The sequence below is a fragment of the Cryptomeria japonica genome, chromosome 10, assembly GCF_030272615.1.
Source record: "Cryptomeria japonica chromosome 10, Sugi_1.0, whole genome shotgun sequence".
Classification (NCBI taxonomy): domain Eukaryota; kingdom Viridiplantae; phylum Streptophyta; class Pinopsida; order Cupressales; family Cupressaceae; genus Cryptomeria; species Cryptomeria japonica.
In genome coordinates this window covers 226049013-226071434 of record NC_081414.1, presented here as the reverse complement: position 1 = coordinate 226071434, position 22422 = coordinate 226049013, and the positions used below count along the sequence as shown (strand labels likewise).

Below are 22422 nucleotides of genomic sequence, written 5' to 3'. Positions count from 1 at the left end.
GTGGATGGAACACATTCGTCCAAGGCATCAGTGCTAGGTCCAAATATCCTAAGTTTGAAAGACTAAGAGATGACTGTCTACAAGAAGAATCCAGATTGAACAAGGTAAGAATAAAACAGAAGAATATAGATGAAGACTTGCAAGTCCTAAATACAAACATCAATAAGAAGTACAAAAAGAAGCAATTCAGGAAAAGAAAAGCTAAACAAGGCAAGAACACTTCTAAGAAAGACCTATCACATGTTCAATGTTATAGGTGTGACAAATTCGGACACTATGTTGCAAATTGTCCGAAGAAAGGGAAGCAAGCCACATTTGCAAAAGTGAGGAAATCTAGAAGAGAAAATGACTCCGAGAACTATCTCCTCTACTCAGCACTTACAAGCCATGCTTCAAACAAATCTAACTCATGGGTGATCGACAGTGGTTCATCCAGACACATCACCGGCTTTAGAGAAATACTAGACTCCATGATAGAGAAAGATGATGAGGAAGTAACCATCGGAGACGATTCTTCACATCCAGTCAGAGGAATTGGAACCTGCACCATCAAACTGAAGACAGGCATGTCACTACGACTTGAAGAAGTACTATATGTTCCAGGCATCAAAAGAAATCTAATCTCCATATCAGCACTAGAAGATCAAGGATACAGAGTGACCTTCATGGAAAACAAGTTGTTGGCTTGGCCAAAGAGATCCTCCATCAAAGACGCTAAGGTCATTGGTCGCAAACAAGGCTATTTGTATGAGCTATGTACAGAGCCCAATCCAGCATTGATCCATGAAGCAACTAATGCAAATGAAGTATGGCACAAGAGATTAGGCCATCTGAATTATAGAGCTTTGTCAACCATGGGAAACCTTGTCATAGGTCTACCTAAGTTGAAGCAATATCATTCAGAGGCATGCAAAGGGTGTGCCTTAGGTAAAAATACCAAAAATGCATTTCAGAATAGTACTAGGAAAACTAGCAAAGTTTTAGAGTTAATTCATTCTGATGTGTCGACCTATGTCCGTACCCTCGCTAGGGGGATTTTTGTACTATGTAATTTTTGTTGATGACTACTCTAGGAAGACGTGGATCTACTTTCTGAAATGTAAAGAATCAGAAGAGATCCTAAGTAGGTTTAAAGAGTTTAAAACATTAACAAAAAATCTCTTTGAAAACAAAATTAAAACCTTAAGAACTGACAATGGGGGGGAATACACATTAGAACTATTTAAAGACTTTTGTAAAAATTATGGGATTAAGAGGGAGTTGACAATACCTTATAATCCACAACAAAATGGAGTAGCTGAAAGGAAAAATAGGACCATAGTAGAAGCTGCCAAAGCCATGATACTAGATCAAAATCTAAACTTGAACCTTTGGGCAGAAGCAACTAACACTGTTGTGTACATACAAAATAGATGTCCTCATTCACGCCTTGAAGATAAAACTCCTGAGGAAGTCTTTACCAAGACAAAACCAGATATCAGCCATCTTAGGATATTTGGGTGTCCAATCTATATTCATGTACCTAAAGAGAAAAGACTAAAACTAGAACCCTTTGGAAAAAGGGGAATACTTTTAGGATACAGTGAAACTTCTAAAGCCTACAGAATCTATGTACAAGGGCAGAGAAATATTGAACTCAGTAGGGATGTAATCTTCGAAGAAGATTTAGCCTTCAAAAGGGCCCAAAATACAATAGAACCTGAAATTCATAATCCTACTCCTGAGCTTCAGAGGGAGTATCTTGAGGAAACTATAAGTGAAACACAAGACCCACCTATAGATAATCGCAAGAAAAGACCACTATGGGCCACCAAAACTATAGCAGAAGCTCAGAAGTTCGCTGCTCCTTCAGGAACCTTCAGGGAAAGCAAGAGGCCTAATAAATTCATCAACTATGTTGCACTTATGAATGATCTCTCTAAAGCTGAACCTAACAATGTTTCAGATGCACTCAAACATCAAGTATGGAGAGATGCCATGACTGAAGAATATCAGTCCATTATGAAGAACGATGTTTGGGAGATTGTTGCTAGGCCAACCAAGAAGTCTATTGTGTCTTCTAAATGGTTGTTTAAAATCAAGCATGCTGCAGATGGCAGTATTGAAAAACACAAGGCCAAATTTGTAGCTAGAGGGTTCTCACAGAAGGAAGGAATAGATTACGAAGAAACATTTGCACCCGTTGCCAGGTACACATCAGTAAGAGTTGTCCTAGCCATTGCAGCAGCAAAGGGGTGGAAGGTACATCAAATGGATGTTAAGACAGCATTCCTAAATGGCAAGATCGTGGAAGAAGTCTACTTAGAGCAACCTGAAGGGTTTGAAATTCATGATGCAAAGTCTCATGTGTGTAGACTAAAGAAAGCTCTTTATGGGCTCAAACAGGCTCCCAGAGCCTGGTATGAAAGAATTGACACCTATCTCTCAAAGTTGGGTTTCTCTAAGAATGATGCAGATCCTAATCTCTACCTCAAAAGAAATAAAGGTGATATGTTAATATTAATTTTATATGTTGATGACTTATTAATCACAGGAGATGATCACCTAATAGATCAATGCAAGAAAGATCTATCCACAGAATTTGATATGAAAGACTTGGGGCTTCTTCATTACTTCCTAGGATTGGAAGTATGGTAGAATTCTAATAATATTGTACTAAACCAAGGGAGAGAGAAGTGCACCTTGGACATATTGACAAGATTTGGAATGCTAAACTGCAGACCCATGACCTCTCCTATGGAAGCCAACTTCCATACACTTAAAGAAGCAGCAGCAGAATCAAGACCTACTGACCCCACTCAATACAGGCAGATGATTGGGTCCCTGATGTATCCAGTAAATACAAGGCCAGATATCTGTTATGTTGTTAATGCCTTAAGTCAGTTCATGTGTGAACCTAAGGAGATACACTTGGTTGCAGTAAAGCATATAATGAGATATCTACAAGGTACCCTAAAGCTTGGTCTTAAATATGAAAAGGTTGACATAGATCTACATGGATTTACAGATTCAGATCGGGCTGGCAGTGTGACTGACAGAAAGAGCACTTCAGGGTGCTGCTTCAATTTCAGCCATGATATCCTGGATCAGCAGAAAACAATCTTCAATAGCTCAGAGTTCCACAGAGGCTGAATATATTGCAGCTTCAATGGCTGCCCAAGAAGCAGTATGGCTAAAGAAATTGCTCGTGGGATTATTTGGAGAACCTATGAAACCTACAATCATTCAGTGTGATAATCAAAGTTGTATAAAACTCTCTGTAAATCCAGTATTTCATGACAGGTCCAAACATATTGAGATTCCATATCACTATGTACGAGATATGGTTGACAGGAATGTGATAAAGTTAGAATATGTGTGTACAAGAGATCAGACTGCAGATATTCTAACCAAACCACTTTCTAGAGTGAAGGTTGATCACTTCAGAAAGGGTTTAGGTATGATAGAAAGGTAATCTGCTTTGTAATCTATACTTACATATATTTAAGATGTTTAGGGTGTAAACTTCTTTGTCATGTTTGGACTATCTCTTGGCTTCTTGCCACCTGTGTTCATATCTAAGAGGTGACGATCTCTCAGATACTGAACACTTGTATGTAGACATCATAAGGTGATGATCTTATGATAGTCACACCAGTAATCATGTTGGATCACTGGTAAGTCATGGATGTGCCATGACTATGTTGTGATACATCATTTGTACAAATGTTATTGCATTATCACAACTTGGATATGATGAGAACTTCAGCACTTCTCATATGGTTATCCTTGTATTGCGTGTTAGGCAATACTGATATCACGTGTAGATGATATCTCAACCATTGATCATGTTGGATCTCTACTAAGTCATGGATGTGCCATGACTATGTTGTGATAAACATTTATAAATGTTATTGCACTTATCACAACTTGGATATGATGAGAAACTAACCTTTCTCATAGACTTATCCTTAAGTATTGTGTGTTAGGCAATACTGATATCACGTGTTAGGTGATATCTTGATGAATCTTACAGATCAAATGTTTTGGTGATTTCTCACATGATCAGGTGATGATTCTCTTACTTTTATCACATGTTAAGATAATACTTTATGTCACATGCTCAGGTGATGTTCTTCTATTTTGTATCATATGTCTTGATGGTACTTCTCATGTATAAATGATTTTTGCTGACTGACATTATCTTAGTTATGAAAAGGAAATGTGATGCAAGTTGCCTTATCTATCTTCCAAAGCTAAGAGGGAGTGTTAATGCATGGTAGCTTATGCAAGATAAGATCTTCCTAACCTTCCTTGTTCTGTTATTTATCTACATGCTTCATGTCTGATTTATATTGCATATGATTATCGGATTGTACAAACATTGCTTATCATTATGCTATCGGGCTAACAACCCGATAGCATATTAATGTCAATTGTTAATTGGCATTAATATGCTATCGGGGTATTAACCCAATAGCATATTAAATGCAATAAGTTATTGAGTTAAATTCGCCGATACATACTTGCTATCGGGTGCATAAACATTGGCACCGATTCACATCTGTTATCGACTTAATTATATCGGGCATATTTGTTATCGGGTTTAATGAATACACTGCTTCATTTGGCATTAACATTGGTTAACAAATGCACCGGTTGGATTATATAAATCGTGCACTTTGAGTCATCGGTGTTTATATGAACCGATTCATTAAATTGATTAGTCATTATATTATGATATTACAATATGCTATCGAGGGTTTTTGAACCGATAATCAGCATTGGGTTAATGGTATAATTGTAAAGGCACCGATCAATGGGTGCATTGATCGGTCATGCCTAAAAGGCATGACCGGTCAATACACCAATTGACCGGTTGCCTAAATGATATATATGCCAATTGAATTCATTTGGAGAAGACATAGAAAATATTAAATGATCTCTCTCCTTCAGACCTGCAGATAAAAATCAGAATTATTAGACATTGACATAATTCCTCATATCCATATATAGCATTCATAGTTCATAACTTGTTCTTTAATTAAAATTGAAATAACTTTACAAGGTCTTGATCTTGGGGGAAAGAGAGAATAAGATAGAGAGCGGTAGTGAGAGGGGATGGAAGAGATAGATAGGTCTAGAATTCAAGGCAGATAAAGTGAGTGAGATATAGCGAGTGAGAGAATGCTGATAGGAGCCTATAGATTACTGAAGTTTGATTGTCTGAAAATTTAAAAGATCTTCTAAAACCTTGAATTTGCATTATAACTCCTAGAGATCTAAAACCACTCTCAAACATCCTGCCAATATATACATGAAATATAACTTGAAGTCTAATGACTTAAATGTTATATTTCATGTATATATTCTAATGAGGAGAATAAAATTGCCTTGAAGAAAATAAAAAAATTACATAATTTTTTGACACATCTAGGCCTCTTTTCTTTATGTAGTCGAGTTTTTGCCAAAGACGCCGAATTTTTGTGAAAAAATCGACGATTTTTTGTGCAAGAAATGGCATAAATACTCGCCAAGCAGACAAACACCAGAGTTTTTCGAGACTCGGCGAGTACTCCGAGAGTCTTGAATCTATGGATTCAACAAAAACAAACTTCAAGCTATGTGCGTATTCCTTGTCTAATAGTGTCCTTAAACAAGTTTTTGAGTTTCCTTTGGTGTAAAAAGTTTGAAAGAGGACTATATTTAAATTTTCTCTCTGGTTCAAATTCTATTTTGTTGGTATCAACTTTTAGGAAGTAAACCTTGTTGTATGTTGTCTAGGAAATTGTTAAATAAATACTTGCACTTTGACCCCACAGTATTAGACACCTCAAATAAGTTTCCCTTGAAAAATGTTGGTACCAATGTGTTACTATTTCTTTAAGCAAATAAGGGATACTTGGGATAAAGTAGATCATCTCTTTCTCCATAACATTTGATTTTTTTATCTTTTGTATTAGTGAGGACAAGATTACTTTTGTACTCTAAGATTATGTTCCACTTACTCATTTGAATTACACTAATAACATGTCTTGGTATTAGTACGTATCAGAATCAGCAATTGATTGGACCTATGTTACCCTATGTTTTTAAATGAGGATGGTCGTGGACGAAGGGACACGTTTTAGGGATGGTGATGACAGTGAGCCATTTTTTCGAGGACGGCAAGGGATGGCTATTAAAATCAGAATCAGCAATTGATTGGACCTATGTTACCCTAAGTTTTTAAATGAGGATGGTCGTGGACGAAGGGACACGTTTTAGGGATGGTGATGAGAGTGAGCCATTTTTTCGGGGACGGCAAGGGATGGCTATTAAAATTATAGACAAAATTAAAAAAATATAGAAATATTCAAATATTCATATGATAGCATTGATAAGGCAATCATCACATACATCATACATCCTTAACAAATAATATTAGAGTTATATTGATACTTTCAATTCATAGAAAGCGAAAACCAAATTCAGTTTTAACAAAATTTAATTGCATTCATTGACAATGTGTATATATATTATATAAAAATTGCATCAAAATGCCCAAATGCTGCAAGTTTCAACTAAAATATCACAAAAAAATAGAAATATTAATATGGGCTATCCCTAATCAGCCTCCCCTGACACTGCATCAAAATCACAGTCTGAGTCATTGCCACTATGAGAGGTTACCTCATCCAATGGAACCCCAAGCAATACATCATGTGCCACCTTCTTTCTTCAGTTGTTCAGAACTTGGATATTGACACACACAAGCTATTTATTTTGTTCTAAATGTTTTAAAGTTGCTTTTTCACGAAGGGGTTATTATTTTTATACTTATGCTTTTTAAAGAAAAAACAACTTAAAACTGCTGGGTCATATGGCACAGCTAGCCAGCCCAAAGATGGTTGGGGGATGTCCAAGCATCCCCTAGCCACTTGGGGAATGCTAGCTATCCCCGACTGTTTCCAGCGATTTGCCAAACGTCCTCAAGACGTTTCCTTTTTTTTGTTTTTTGGGGATAGCATGGGACATTCCCAAAGCATGCCTAGGATGATTTCGAGCAAGGACGGCTCCATTTTGGTCGAGTACATGTCCCTCAATAACACAGCCTTGGACAAACTCGTTGATGGTCAGCATTTTGGTCGGGTACACGTCTCCCAATAACATAGCCTTGGGCAAATTTGTCGATGGCCATCCATTATTCCCAACTCTCCATGTTTCCTTACTCTTGAGTTTAACTAAACCTTGGTAGTGACATGGTATGTATTGAAGGAGGATTTCTAAAATATAAGAACAAATGCAATTTGTGGTAAGTGTAGTAAGTGTAGTTAATGATTGACAATCCATTAAACAAAATGTGAATTCATTTAGAATCACAGTTTGGAACTTAACCATATGAAATCCTTCTCCAACAAGAAAGAATCTGTGTAGCCTACTAACACCAAATTTAGTACATATACCTTTTCTCTTCAATCAATGCACAAACAAATGCTTATATTCAATATAGCACAAAATCAGGGGGCTATGTTTTCCTGGACTTATTTATAAAATGGTAAGTGGGAATTGCTTGAAGAGATTGCTTCCATGGATTAACCTTAAGTCGAATATCTTTCCTTGGATGATATGAATAAGTATCATAATCAACAGTTCCAGCCAACTTAGCTAAGGCTTTTCCACTCTTGAATTTTTGGTAGGCCAAACCACTCCAACCAAAACCTGAAACCTTTTACTTGTATGTCTGTTAAGTTCTATTGAAAATCTAAGATTGAAGCCACAAAAAGAATAAAAATAGGCAATGATATGGGGATAAACAAAGCCCATCTTTCCATTGTCACAACAGAATTCAAATTTCATACTAGGGAGACCCCCAAGTTGATTAAATAAATCATATGCATAATGTAAAGAAAGGTCTTTCCAGTTCTCTAGCTATCCTTATTCTGAATCAGGTTATTCAAAACCTAAGAAAACTTCGAGTCAGAATGAAGATTATAATGAAGCCCTACTTAATTTATTAATTTTTTATCTGAAACAGGACAGAATATGTAGATATGGAAATATGACTTATATCTACCCACATTACCAGCATTCACAAGCCCACTGGTGCGCAAAGAAAACTCCACTCGATTGAGAACTGTCAGAGTCCTCTGGTAACTGCTTTGCTTTGCCTGTTTCAAGTACTTTCAGAGAAAGTATTGCAATACTGAAAACAAACAAAAGAAAGTGCATTGCTTCATTTACAGAATAAAGAAGTAAACAAAGATATTGGATAACTTTTAAATGTAGGTAACTACATTAGGAAACATCTTAAATAAGGAAAACCTAAACAAACAATAAAAGGTGCATTGCTTCATCTTCAGAATACAGAAGGAAACAAAGATATAGGAGAGTTTTTAAATGTAAGTGACTAACACATCAACTTTAAGAGATATCTTAAAAAAGGAACCTTGCCCACCTTTATTTCATTTTAGCTAAAACAGATTCTCCAAGTAGCTAAAATAGAGCATATAACTTAAAGAATCTGTTTTAGAAATGGGAAGGTGCTGCCTTGAATCACAGACAATTTAGGAAAATGTTCATCTTATAACTTAGGAGGGCTCTCAGGCCCACTTCTCCGAACAACTAAATATAGAGTTTATAATGGAGTTCACATTCTCCACACTAAACCAGAATCAAAGATGATTAGCTTGCAAATGAACTAGGAATGAATAGATAAACATTTCCAAGGCCAGATCTTTTTTATAATAAGAAGCTAAAGGATTATAGTTATATATAAAAGTGTCTTGTACAGAATGCAATAATCCTTAATCATAGGAATGAGGATTGAAAGGAAAAAGGGCAGCTATAAATTTGTTCAAAAAGACGTTATAATTATGGGTGTTATAAAACCATTTCACCATCAAATCACAAAGGAAGACGTATCTAGATACAAATAGAGATAACCTTCCAATTATAGTAAATTTTTTACACTTTAACATAGAAATCAAAGTTATCAGAATCAACATAGAAACTTGAAGATAAGATTCAAGTAGTGAGCCCCCATTGGGATGTTGGCATACATTGTTTAGTTATCTTCATTATGAGTGACAGTGCACCATAGAGTTGCCTGTTCTAGGAGATGGCTTGAATACATGTCGATAATAATCGCCTTTGTACATTTGCCAAAAGCCAATTTGCTTTTCCAATCTGAGATATTCTTAATAGCCTCAGTTTTATTCTGCAGACCCTTAAATAATGTGTCAGATAACATAGACAATCTGTGAGCTTGTCTTGCTATTTTTGCAAATATTGGTGGCATTAAGACTGCTGGTGAAGACAATTTAAAAGCAGTTTCATGAGACTATCATGCATTTCTTTGTTCGTACTTTGCAAATCAATCCCTTTAGCAATCTCTAGAATTGCAGAATTTGTATTACTCAACACACATTGCAGACTGGAACTATCTTGGCCAGTCATGTCAGGAGTATCTGGCTGATTTGCATAAGTATTTCCAAGATTCAGACCTTAACAGTGCATCACTTGAACAAGATTTGGGTATGATTGTTTTTTAAGATAGGATTACAGAAGTCATAAAGTTCTATAGGGTGCCATGTATTGCCATGAATAACCATGAGAAAGTGATTATTTTGGTAATTAGGAGTGTAATAGGACTGCACTTTGAGGGGTTGGAATTTGAAGAAAACCATAGAAAAGAGGAGTATGTAAAGGGTCCCTAGAAGTAAGGACTTCAGTTGGCCTAGCAAATTCTCCTTCACTTACTTAAGACATTGAAAGGAGACTTACTTTTTCTGTAAAACAATATTGAGGGGTTGCAATTTGAAGAAAACCATAGAAAAGAGGAGTATGTAAAGGATCCCTAGAAGTAAGGACTTCAGTTGGCCTAGCAAATTCTCCTTCACTTACTTAAGACATTGAAAGGAGACTTACTTTTCTGTAAAGCAATATTGTTTAGAACAAGATTTCCTCCATTATAATGAAAACCATAGAAAAGAGAAGTATGAAAAAGGTCCCTAGAAGTAAGGACTTCAGTTGGCCTAGCATATTCTCCTCCACTTCCTTAAGACATTGAAAGGAGACTAACTTTTCTGTAAAGCAATATTGTTTAGGACAAGATTTCCTGCATCATGAAGCATGGCCTTGATTTATGGATTGATTGACCTTCTAGTGGCAAAGACAGTATTGTGACTTTTCTCAATTCACACTTATAAGCTGGGATTTCTTTGAGTGGCACTCTTTCCTGCTTCTTTGATGTTCTACATCTTGTTTCCTCTAGTTTTCTTTTGTTCTTTTGTATACCATTAGCAGTGTGTTAAGATACTGCAGGCATGTACATATATAATACCACAGATTTCCTTTTATAGACTTTTGAATGAGGCAATTACTTATGCTGCTTTGTATTGCACTTTGGATGCAAGTGACCAATTTAAAGAGATCTAGTAGAGGCAATACAAATGACCAACTTAAACAGATCTAGACAAGGCATCGATATGTCATATCTTGTTGATCAAGGATAACATCGCAGAATCATGTAAGCTGACATAGTTGAAAAACTTGCAAAGTACATACAAAACTTGTGAGTCGAAAACCCTAGTGTTGCAAAAATTGCAGCGATTTTTTGTTGAAACTCAGCAAAAACATGCTGAAATGAAACCTCCTGATTTTTTTATGAAAAACTCTCCTAAATAAGGGTATAGATTTGTTATTCCAATTAATGTTAAAAATATTTTATGATTCTTGCATTTCGAGAACGCAGTTAGCAACGATTGCAAGCACTTTAGCGCATGCAAACTAGGGGATTAGAAGGCCATGCAAACCTGAAAAAAAATGATTTTTTAAATACTTTATAAACAGGAAAGTGTTAAATACCTAATTTTGCCCTTAAAAGATAAAATTGTAAAAATGATGTGCACCGTGAAGGTTTGTGTGCTTTCAAAGCCATTAATTTGGGCTTAGTAATCAGGGTTTTTCCCCTCAACCCAGCCCTATATCACAACAAAGAACACACCACACTTGACCCATCAAGGGCATTGCCCCCAAATCCCCATAAGGGGCACTAACCCTCAACCCTTGGGGTCTCCAATACTAGACCCTTACTATATTCGGATCTCATCTCACATAAGAAACTTGATCACAATGAGGGGACGACAAGGAATTGGAGTGATGAGACTATTATTGCACAACTTTCCAAAAAATCATTGTAGATGAGGTAACTTCTACATATGATGTGGCTAGTGAAAATGGCAGTGTCACCCACTTAGAGATTGAACTCTTTTTTAAGTCTACAATATGTATTAAACTCTAATTTTGATTTATACATAATGGAAATCAGTAATATACTCTACAAATTCAGAAATATGTGTGTTTTTGGATACCATTTTCAAAAGTTTATGTATTCTCAAACATTAAATTAATTTTCTGATTTATTGTCAAGCTTTCTCCAAGTTTTCTCAAGTCCTAAGCTTTTAAAAATTTTGGACCTACGAAGAAATTCCCAAGTCCAAGTTTATGACTATGATTGACATCATCCCCCTAGCTGGAAATGTCATTTTGTGCTAATGGGATCTTAACAGAGCAAGTACAAGAGTGTTGCTATTGTCATGCAATGGGTTTTGTATGCTCATATGGACCCTAATATTAACACTCTCAAAATGTGGCTTGAATTGCAGCCATGATGTCCTATCCAGCTGATTGTCTTGAGATCTTCCAACCATAATGAAAGTTCAAGGAGCCCAACTATGTTACAAAGGTTCACCCCCTGGCTAGTCGGATACGGGTCCATTTCAAACCTAGATATGGTCTTCGACAGGTTTGCCTATGGGTGCACCAGAACAGGCAATGATTCATCTTTGGCAAACTCGGATGCCCAGCCTGGCAAAAAGTAAAAATATTTGTAATTTTTAAATTGTTTTGAGGACCAGTTTCCCTTTTTGACCAACCTAAACCCTAAAAAGTGCCTCCAAAACACTTGAGATACCAAAACAACATCATTTTTGCTCATTCCTTTTGCAAACAAACATTTATTCCATAGAGAGTTGCATAAACTTTTTGCTTGTTGCATCCAACGTAATGTCCCATTTTTGATAGTTTTGGGAAATTAAATATTAATGATATCATATTTCCCCAATCCTTAATTTCATTGTCAAGGTGTTCTTTCTGGATTAGATTGTGTGAATTTATTTGTATCACACAATCTAATCCCAAAACAAAAACCATTGACAATGAAATTAAACATTATTTAATTTCCATGGCTTTAAAAGTATTTAAGGGGGATTATATTATTTTAATATTATAATTCAAAGTTCAATATAATATTAAATAATTATTATTGACTTTAACTAAAGTCACTAATCAATGACCGTGCAAGAAAGAAAAGTAACAGAATTAAAATTTTAAAGGGAGACTTTGGATTTGAAGGTTTCAAGACAGAAACCTAAAGCAACCTTTTAGGCAGTAAGAGATTTTCCCCGATTGGTTTTTGGAATAATCACACAAATTCTTCAATTGGATTGAACATTGGAGTTTATGAAGATAATGGGATTTTTGGAAATATGTTTGTGAGTGTTGCAGTGGAAACAATATTATATTCCAAAATCTTATCAATGAGATTGTATTGGCTATGAAAGGCGAAGAGAAGAGTCGGAATGCATAATACCCAGTCTAAAGAAACAACAAGTACCATTATGAGCAATCTGTTATTGTCTTCCATATGTGCAGCTTTCCTTTTCAACAAAGACAATTCCTATATATCATTAATCATGACAAGTTAGTCATCAGTTTATGCTTTTTACGTCTCCAGAAACGTAGGAGAATATCATCCATTATGTGGGAGATTTTAGTGCTGATCTAGAATATAAAATGACAATGCATTCGAGAGGCTATTTTAATTATCATGGAGACATTCCTTAGAGGAATTCCTCTGAGGGTGCTGAGAATCATCCCCTATTGAACGAATGCAACAAGGGATGGACGAGAACACTTGGCATCAGTTTCAGTAACATATTTGTCTGAATAATTGCCTCTTATTTAAGTTTGTGTGTGATTTCATTCTCGCATATTGGTGTGTGACCCATGTGGGACAACTCTCGATACACATATATCAGAGAATATTGAGTAGAAATCTTCTCAGTGCACTGGCATGAAAAATGACAAATAAACAATCATGGAAAGGTTTTCTCTAATGCGTTGAAGATTTTTAACCAGGCATGAAATATGAATTGCTATTACAAAAATTTTTGGTACCTAAATATCACACAGACTACTTGATGACAAGGCTATTGGAATAGCATTTGCCTATCGGATTTCAAATCTTTTTAGAGTGACGAGTTCATTCATCAACAGGTGTTTGAAGTATTTGAACACATCCATAGTGAATGCATTTGGAAGAAACAAATAAGCATAGGAAAGACCTGACATCCAGTGATTCACTCAATGAATGGGATTGAACGATTTGATTATTCATTATAGGCTTTTAGCTTTATTCTTCCATCGTTGTGAAGCGTTTCAAGCTCGAATACCATTTTCCTGGTCACAGAAATCGTAGGGAAGTCTATTCTCACTGTCGAGCAATTTATAAGGCTACCATAGGTAGAATCATTGCCACTATGGAAGTGTTGACCAATACACTTGTGCTGATACGGAAGCATTTTGGCATAGAAGCATGTTATTCTTGGCCGTTTATTAAATATTATTCCATCAGTTTTGGCCACCAAGTATCATTCTCTGTAGCATGTCTTTTCATTTGGCATAGAACATCATTGACAGCAAATAAAGATTCTTCATATATTTAGATTGGATCATTTGATAGATTCATTGTTGCTGTGTATATCGGATGTTTAGAACTGTCACAAGGTACAATATTGAACACAGGTTTTTCTTTTGAAATTCTATTATGATCTGCTTATTTTCTCTATAATGTATTCATACTTTGAGTAAAAATATAAAATTCCAATCATATTGCAACTCAAATCAATACATTCATTTGTAAGAAAACTATTTGTCAAAATGTTGATGGGTTTGAAAGCAAGGATTTGGGTTGGATTACATTTGGGATTTTATAATCCATGTAGAGAGTTGAAGATCGAAGAGAGAAGCTTCATCAAGCCTTGCGCCTTCATTCCTATGCATTTGCAACCTTCCATTGGCTGTAAGAAGTAAGATTTTTTTCATTTTATTTTCCTTCATTTTTGGTTTCCTCTATCTTTTTTCCATTCTCTTTAAATTCAATTTGGTTTTGAATGTGTTCATGAAATTTCTTACCATAGGAACTAGAATGGGAACTAGTTCTACTTCTACAAGTGAACATCAAAATGAAAAATTCTAACTTGTTGGTTCAAGTTTAGGTTTAGGTTTGGGTTCGAGAACCCAGTTAACCAATTTGGCAAAATTTTGAAAATGGGTATTGTATTCGTGTGTGTGTGTGTGTGTCTGTGTCTGTGTCTGTGTCTGTGTGTCTGTGTGTGTCTGTCTGTCTGTGTGTCTGTCTGTGTGTGTGTCTGTGTGTGTGTCTGTGTGTCTGTGTGTGTGTGTGTCTGTCTGTGTCTGTGTCTGTGTGTCTGTGTGTGTCTGTGTGTGTGTGTCTGTGTGTGTCTGTGTGTCTGTATGTGTCTGTGTGTGTAATTAAGATTAGAATATCACATAGCATCATATAATCAACAAAACCAGCATAAACTTTTGTACTCATAGCATCATATAATCAACAAAACCAGCATAAACTTTTGTACTCATAGCATCATATACTTAAAGTTCAATATCAAAATAATAATGAGTGGATGAAAGAATGTGTTCCAAATGAGGATGAGTTAGCAACCTATGAAGACAAATAAACAATTAAAGTTATACATTTATAATTTTATTAATAGAATTTTCAATTTTTAAAAATTGAAAAAAATAAAAAAAAACTTTAAATATTAAAAAATAAATATTCATTAATTGTTAAACTTACTTATGATAAAATTTTGATTGCGAAGGGCTGCAGGTTTTGGAAGTACCACCAATTATGAACATCCTTCTTGAACCTATCAGAAAGAGCCTCAGCACTTTGACCATTTGAGTGTACAATCTATGAACTCATTTCTCATCACATCTTGAAATTCATATTGAACAAAGATTCTAAGAAATGCCACCTTGTACCCTTCAGACACTTCAATCGCTATATGGGGCAAGCCATCCTTGTATATTAAGATACCGATTGCTATTGTATTTTCAAGTCAATGCATAGGCAAGAAGATGTACGGGAATGGTAATCTCATTCCACCTTTCTTCAATTGTTTGAAGAAAGCCTCCTTAGCGTCTTGCTCTTTTGCATTTACGATGCACTTCATCTTCTCAAGCATTGAGTTGATGCAATCATACAACTCTCCAATGCAAGCCCTTTCCATGTTTGTATAGTGAATCATGCTCATAATGGGCTCAATGACATTGAGATACCCCACACAATCCAACCATGAGTCATCTAATATCCTTTGCTTAACTTTTGCTTCCCTCTCAGTGATTCTATGCTTCCATATAGACTGATTTTGGCTGATCACCATATTAGGAAGTGCCTATTTAACTTTCACAAGTCATCTAAAGACGATAATGTTAGAGGCAAAACAGGGCTTTGCAACTCATAATTAAAATTAATGCCAAAATGATTAAAAAATAAAGAAAAACTTTGAAGAAAAATTAGAATATACATTACACAATCAAATTACAAAAAATCAGAAAATGTAAAATTTTATACTAGTTCACTTGCCTTCAATAGCTCCAATTTTGAAAATGATCTAAAAATTCCTTGAAACATGGTGGTTGGTGATGAACATCTAGATGTCCTTAGCCTCTGCATTCACCTCTTTGATCCACTCAATTTTATTCCCAGTCTTTTAGGGGATAAGATTTAATGAGTGGAGTGCACAACGTGTCCAAAAGATATGTTGATATTGTTCCTCAACCAACAAACCAGTAGCTCTACAATTCTTTACATTGTCCATTATGACTTGAACAACATTATGAGGTCCCACTCTCTCAATGGCAGAATGAGAATAGAAGCAATTAATTGTCCATCTTTTACCCACTCCTCACAATCCACGGCTCTCAAAAACATTGCCTCTTTAGGGGACACCACTATGGTATTGATCAAGGGACGATTTCTTGAATCTTTCCACCCATCTAAAACAATGGACATACCTATCTCAATCCATAAATCCCCTTTGGGCTTCAATGCATCTTCAACCCCCTTGACCTCTCTTTCCAACAAGATGCCAAGCACCTTCTCATAGCCTAAGTCCTTGTAGCCTCTTGGAGCTTCATTAAAAAAATTCAAAATCTCTTTGCAATATGGAGAGCGAACAACATTGAAAGACAGCCCAATTGCTTATATACATCTTGCTACATGTTGGTCGGCAATGTCTCGACTCTCATTTTGAAATGAACTTTCTAAAGGTTCTTTTCATCTTTTGCATACGATGGGTTCTTCACTTACAACATCAACTTGCGGTAAAAAATGAGTGATCTTCTACCACAATATTGCGATTACATGGGGGTTGCATTCCCATTGATTTTTTAGCAATGGATTGATTTAATCTATAGGCTTCTTGCTCATCTACTTCATCTTGCTCCCTAATATATTTTAACATTGTCTCTTGTGGTATAGGCACACAATTTCTTCAAGGGCAACTTTTGACACATCTTCCTGGTATTCCACACAAATTGCCTTTCACCTAATAATATGAACTAGAATGTTGTGCATCATATCTTATACATTTCCAAAGGAATCCCCCACCTCTTGGAAGCGGTTGTATAATATCAACATATTTCCATTGAGGAGAACTTGGATCTATTTTGAATTTTTCTTATGTTGCAGGGTTCACCCCCTAGCTCGCTGAATACGGATCTGTTGATGTGTTTTATGCACATGCAAACACAGAATAAAATACCAAGGTATCTTATCCTCTCTTGAACAAAGTCTCTCATATGATATGCTTCGCGATCAAATGAGACAACTCCAAGGTTACGAAATGTCGGGTCTTGACTTGTGGATAAGTTTAGTGGTTTGATGTGATAATGCTGGAATCACAAGGGGACTTATGTTGTACATGAATGCTCAATCTTATCATGGATTAGGATAAGTATGTCGATAACTTAGGATTTGCCAATGAAGCTCCGGACTTAATTCTTACTAAAAAATGAGCAAAAGGAATAGGGTTCAGGAAATCTATTCTAAGCCTAGGAATGTAGGAAATGATGAATGGATCTGGTGGAATCAAACCAGGCAAGGTCTCACAATCAAGTATTGACACAAGCTTAGTGCAATCGTCTAAGGTATACTTAAGTATTTTCAGACTATCACCATCAAACGTTGACACCATCCAAGTTGATGCTTGTCAAGGGATGCGTAATAGTTTAAGTTAAGCTTACTTAAATTCCAATTGACCACACAAGGCGCACTTACCAGCGGCAAGAGGCTAGTGGTATGGATTAAGGATTCCACACAAATGAATTCAACAAATCTTCCACTCAATCTAACATACATGAAAATAAATTCTAATCTAACTTGGAGGAATTGAGAACCATGAATGCAAAGACAACATTTGAAGAGCAAAATCACCAACAATTGAACAATGATTAAGATTCAAATAGCTGCAGCATATACCAGCAATTCTACAAAAACTCTCCCTTACAAATGAGAGACAATGAGGTTTATATAGAGCCTCAAAGAAATGAAAGGCCCAGATTGATTTGAGATCGACGGCCAAGATTACAAGATAAAACACTAATTAGGGTTTGTACAACCACCATTACATTGGCCAATAAGAAGCGAGGGTAGGTAAGATAAATAATATTTGATGTAGCGCCATGTGTCACCTATTCCCTCCTTGAATGAATGTTGACTTGGTGCCCTTTGATTGAACGAATGGTGACTAGGATGCCACCTCAGCTTGCCTTGCACACTTAATCAATTTGTCTTGTACATTCCTCATCTTCACAATGTTTGGAATCCTTTATGATACGTTGCATTCCATCCTTATGTTAAGGAATTCCATGAACTGTTCCCTCCTTATGTTTGGAAAATTTCCCAATCTTGGAATCCTAAAATAAATCCTTCCTTGGCGCTCTTTGATGTTGGAATTCCTTAGTTCTAGATTTCTTGATGTAAAATCCCTTGTGTTCATTTCTTGAACTCACCTTCGTTCACTTATTCATCATCAAGGTGAAGTCTTCTTCATGATTGATCTAGTCCTCATCTTCACCTTCTGGAATCTCTATCCAGAAATCCCCATCCAATCTTTGAAGTATTGATCTTCCTGTATCCTCATTGCGTGCATCCTCCTTCACCTCAAGCCTTGATCATCATGCTCCTTTCCTCATAACAATCCAGCAAAACAAATAAGCATTGAATCAAACACTAGTATGATAAACTTAACTTCAACCTTGGTGGGAAATTCATCCGCATATGCATTGATCATTCCTCAAAACCATCCGCATTATCCTTGTCCATTCTTCACTTGGTGGAAATTTGATGCCTATCTGGACAATTTCCTTCCTTGGTAATCCCGCCCTGTAGTGGAAATCCGACCCTCATCCGGACTCATTGTCCTTGAAAATCTTGTGTTGACTGGATCACCATTCCATAGAGTGGAAATCCGAACATCATCGGGACTTTGTTCCTAACATTTGTCCCAACAAGTGATACATAGTCTTAGAAAATTGTAACAACAACTTTGGAAAATATGAAGGTCAAGATTGAAATCTGGAAAATTCTCCTCAAGAAAACCAATTTTCAGACTTAGGATAAGTCTGATCATAATTGTTAAGTCTGAAGACATCCATGTAAACTCAGAAAATCAAGTATTTGGAGCCCAAAAAATGAATGTCCAGGTCTGGAAATATCACCTGGAGGTCTTAAAACACTCAGAAAGTGACTGATTTTTTATATCAAAGTTGTAATAAAAGTCTGATTTTCTGAGGACAGTCTGAATACGCCCTCCAATGTCTGAAAATACTCAGAAAATGGTGTATTGAAGTCTGATTTTTTAATTCTTAAGTCTGAATACACCCTCTGAAAGTCTGAAAAATGGCTCCAAAAAGTCTGAAGACACTCTGCAAATGATGAATATCAATGGCTGGAAGTGGTCATAGCCATGTCACATGCTAGCATTTGAATTATTTTGACATTCAAAACTCAGAAATGGTCACATCTGGGCACAACTATGTGGTTGGAAATGAAGTTTCAGTCTTAAGACAACCTGGTATACTCAAAAAAATGACAAAAATGGTGCTCGGAAGTATACCACAATTCTTAAAATGCTTGGAAAAGGGTGTGGAAAAGTCTGATTTTTAGTTCTTAAAATCTGAAGACACCCTTCCAAGGTCCAACAATGGCTGCCCAATGTCTAAAGACAACCTGCAATTTCAATAAATCAGTCATTTAAACTTGTCGCAGTCATAGGAAACACCTGTATTTGATGGATTTCACCTTCCCAAAGTGAAGTTTGTCAAAACTGGGCACAAACAAAGGGCTGGTAAAAAATATCTAAGTCTGAAGACAAATCTGAAAATGGAGTTTCAGACTTAGATCAGCAATGGAAGCTCCAACAAATGCCCAAAAAACTCATAAGAAATGACGCCCAAGTAAAATTTTCCAAGTTGGCAAGTGGCTGGAAATGAAAATCAGTCTGAAGACAACCTGCAACTATGGAGTTTCAGACTAACAACAATGGCAGCCCCTGAAAATGCACTGAAAACTCCTCCAAACAGCCCTTAACCAAAATCGCCTTAAGTGTGGATGAGCTGGGCAATGAAAAATAATTCTGAAAATGTGTTCCCAGCCAACACTGGAGGTCAAATCACTCCTAGCAATGGCACCCAACAAGGTCTGAAAATAATTGCAGCCACCAAGCATGAAGAAAATCACCCCAAACAACGGCACCAAGCACTCCCAAATAAAAAACAAAATTTTCCTAGCTATGGCGCCATTCCAAAATTCTGAAAATGTCTTCAATGGCAGCTCGGATCTGCAACAGTGGAGGTTGGAACAGCCAAGCTGAAAAAAATGGAGGAGGAAAGAATCCTCGACCCAACACTTCACTTCAGCACTTTGCCAAAATTAGCCAATAAGGGAGAAAAATCACCTTTCATGGAGACACCTAGCAGATTTAATAATAAAATAATGTTGGAGACTCCTCTCATATACTTGCTTTTACCTTTCACTTTCACCACACAAGCAATGTGGGATAAAACACTTGCTTAAATACTTGCTTAGTAGAAAACTAACTTGATATTAAATGATTATTCCAAGTTATTTAATTTTGCTTTTAAAATTTTAAATAATTGTTAATAAATATTTAAAGGCAATTAAAATGGGGCTTATTTATTAAAATATTGCAATTTAAATCCAAAATAAGCCTCCAGGGGAAAATCGATATGGGTTGCGATTGAAAAATCCCTTTAAAAATCATTAAAATCGTCAAAAAATTCCCCATAAGGGAAAATCGATCCTAGCTTGGATAAAAATCCATGCTCAAATTCATCAAAAATGCACACAAAACTCCCAGGGGAAAATCGATGGCAGTTTGGATTGAAAATCCACTCCAAACTCACTTTACTTGAAAAAAATACTCCCTGGTGGAAATTTGACCTCACTCTAGATGAAAATCCAGACTCAAAACTCATCAAAATTCTCTTAGTGGAAAATCGACTTGGGCATGGACTGAGAATCCGGACAAAAATCCGCACTCACTTGTCACAAAACATCCTGGTGGAAAATCGACCCAGGCATGGAATCATCCTCAACGTTGTCCGCACTATAGTCCACACTCCTGGTGGAAAATCGACCCAAGCATGGAATCATCCTCAACGTTGTTTGCACTATAGTCCGCACTCCTGGTGGAAAATCGATGGCAGTTTGGAAAAATCCTGACACTTAGCCAAATTTTAGCACTTCTAGGGGAAAATCGATCCAGGTATGGATAAAGAGTGGGGGAAAATAGTAGCCAATATAGATTTCAGGGGAAACCCATGTGTAGTGTGGATTTTGAGTGGGGGAATGGGTTGGGTAGTTTGGAATGTGAGGGGAAAAGAACCTCTAGCATGGAATTTGACCCTCTAACCCTTGGAATATGGATTTCCCTTAGGATTATAACATTTTAACCACTCAAAATCACTTAGAAACTTCAAATTTAGACTGGACTTGGGCAAATTTTCCAAATATTGAGCAAAATGCTAGGAAAACATTGGAATAAAGTGCGAAATCAATTTAGATAATACCTTAGGAGCGAAAAAACAACTCCAAAAGGTCAGGGAATACCTTGGCACTTTAAAACCACCGATGCACGTGTTTAAAAACACGTTAACACTCAAGAAGGTCAACACTTAGCAAGAATAAATCGAAACCCTAAGGCAACCCCTAGACTTAGACAAAACTCAGGATCACTCTAACATTTTGACATTTTAAACACATGATCCTATTCAAAATTCAAAAACCCTTTCATCGACAAAGGCAAACACTAGGAAACTAGGCAAAACTTCTACTCTAAAAAGCGAAAAGTGGGGGGTCCCCATATTCAATGGGGCGATGTGTAAATACGTCACAACAGGATCCAATTCAAACCCGATCTTGATCTCGCTCTAATTCGCCTATGGGTGCAACCAGGGTATGCCCAAACGAGCACTGGTTCATGCTGGGCGAACTCAAGACGAACTAGGGCAAACCTTAATGCCCAACCTAGCAAAAAGTTTAAAAAACTTACAATTTAATTTTTTGAGGTCTGGTTTCCCTATTTGACTGAACTAAACCCTATAAAGTGCTTCAAAAACACTTGAGACCTCAAAACAACATCATTTTTGTTCATTCCTTTTTGCACACAAAGATTTCTTCCATAGAGAGTTACATATATTTTTTGCTTGTTGCATCCATGTAGAGTGTTGAAGATTGAAGAGTAAAGCTTCATCAAGCATTGCACCCTCATTTCTATGCATTTGAAGCCTTTCGTTGGCTGTAAGAGGTAAGATATCTTTCACTTCCTTTTCCTCCATTTTTGTTTTCCTCTTATTTTTTCCATTCTTTAAAAATTTATTTTTGTTTTAAATGTGTTCATAAAACATCTTGCTATAGAAACTCGAATGGCAACTAGTTCTACTTACACAAGCAAGCAACAAAATGAAAAATTCAAAACACATCCAAATTCTCATCTATGGAAATACGTTGATATTATACAACCACTTCCAAGAGGTGGGGGTTCCTTTGGGAATCCAGGGGATGTGATGCACAATGTTCTAGTTCATATTATCCAGTGAAAGGCCATTTGTGAGGAATACCAAAATGATGCATCAAAACATGCCCTAAAAAAATGGTGTACCTATACCACAAGAGAGTTTTAAAATATATTAGAGAGCAAAATGAAGCAAACAAGTGAGAAGCACATAGATTAAATCAGCCCATTCCAAAAATATCAAAGGGAACGCTGCCCCAATCTAATCCCAACA

General features: G+C 36.3%; 1 protein-coding gene across 4 annotated transcripts in view; it reads right to left on the bottom strand.

Annotated features, from left to right (window-relative positions):
* LOC131034873 (uncharacterized) overlaps window positions 1-22422 on the bottom strand; it is a 240508-nt gene that overhangs the window by 88789 nt on the left and 129297 nt on the right. For all 4 annotated transcript variants that reach the window (XM_057966473.2, XM_057966472.2, XM_057966469.2 and 1 more), the window contains one exon: window positions 8045-8129. In XM_057966473.2, coding sequence (XP_057822456.2) covers window positions 8045-8129 — 85 coding nt within the window. The remainder of the gene's footprint in view (window positions 1-8044; window positions 8130-22422) is intronic.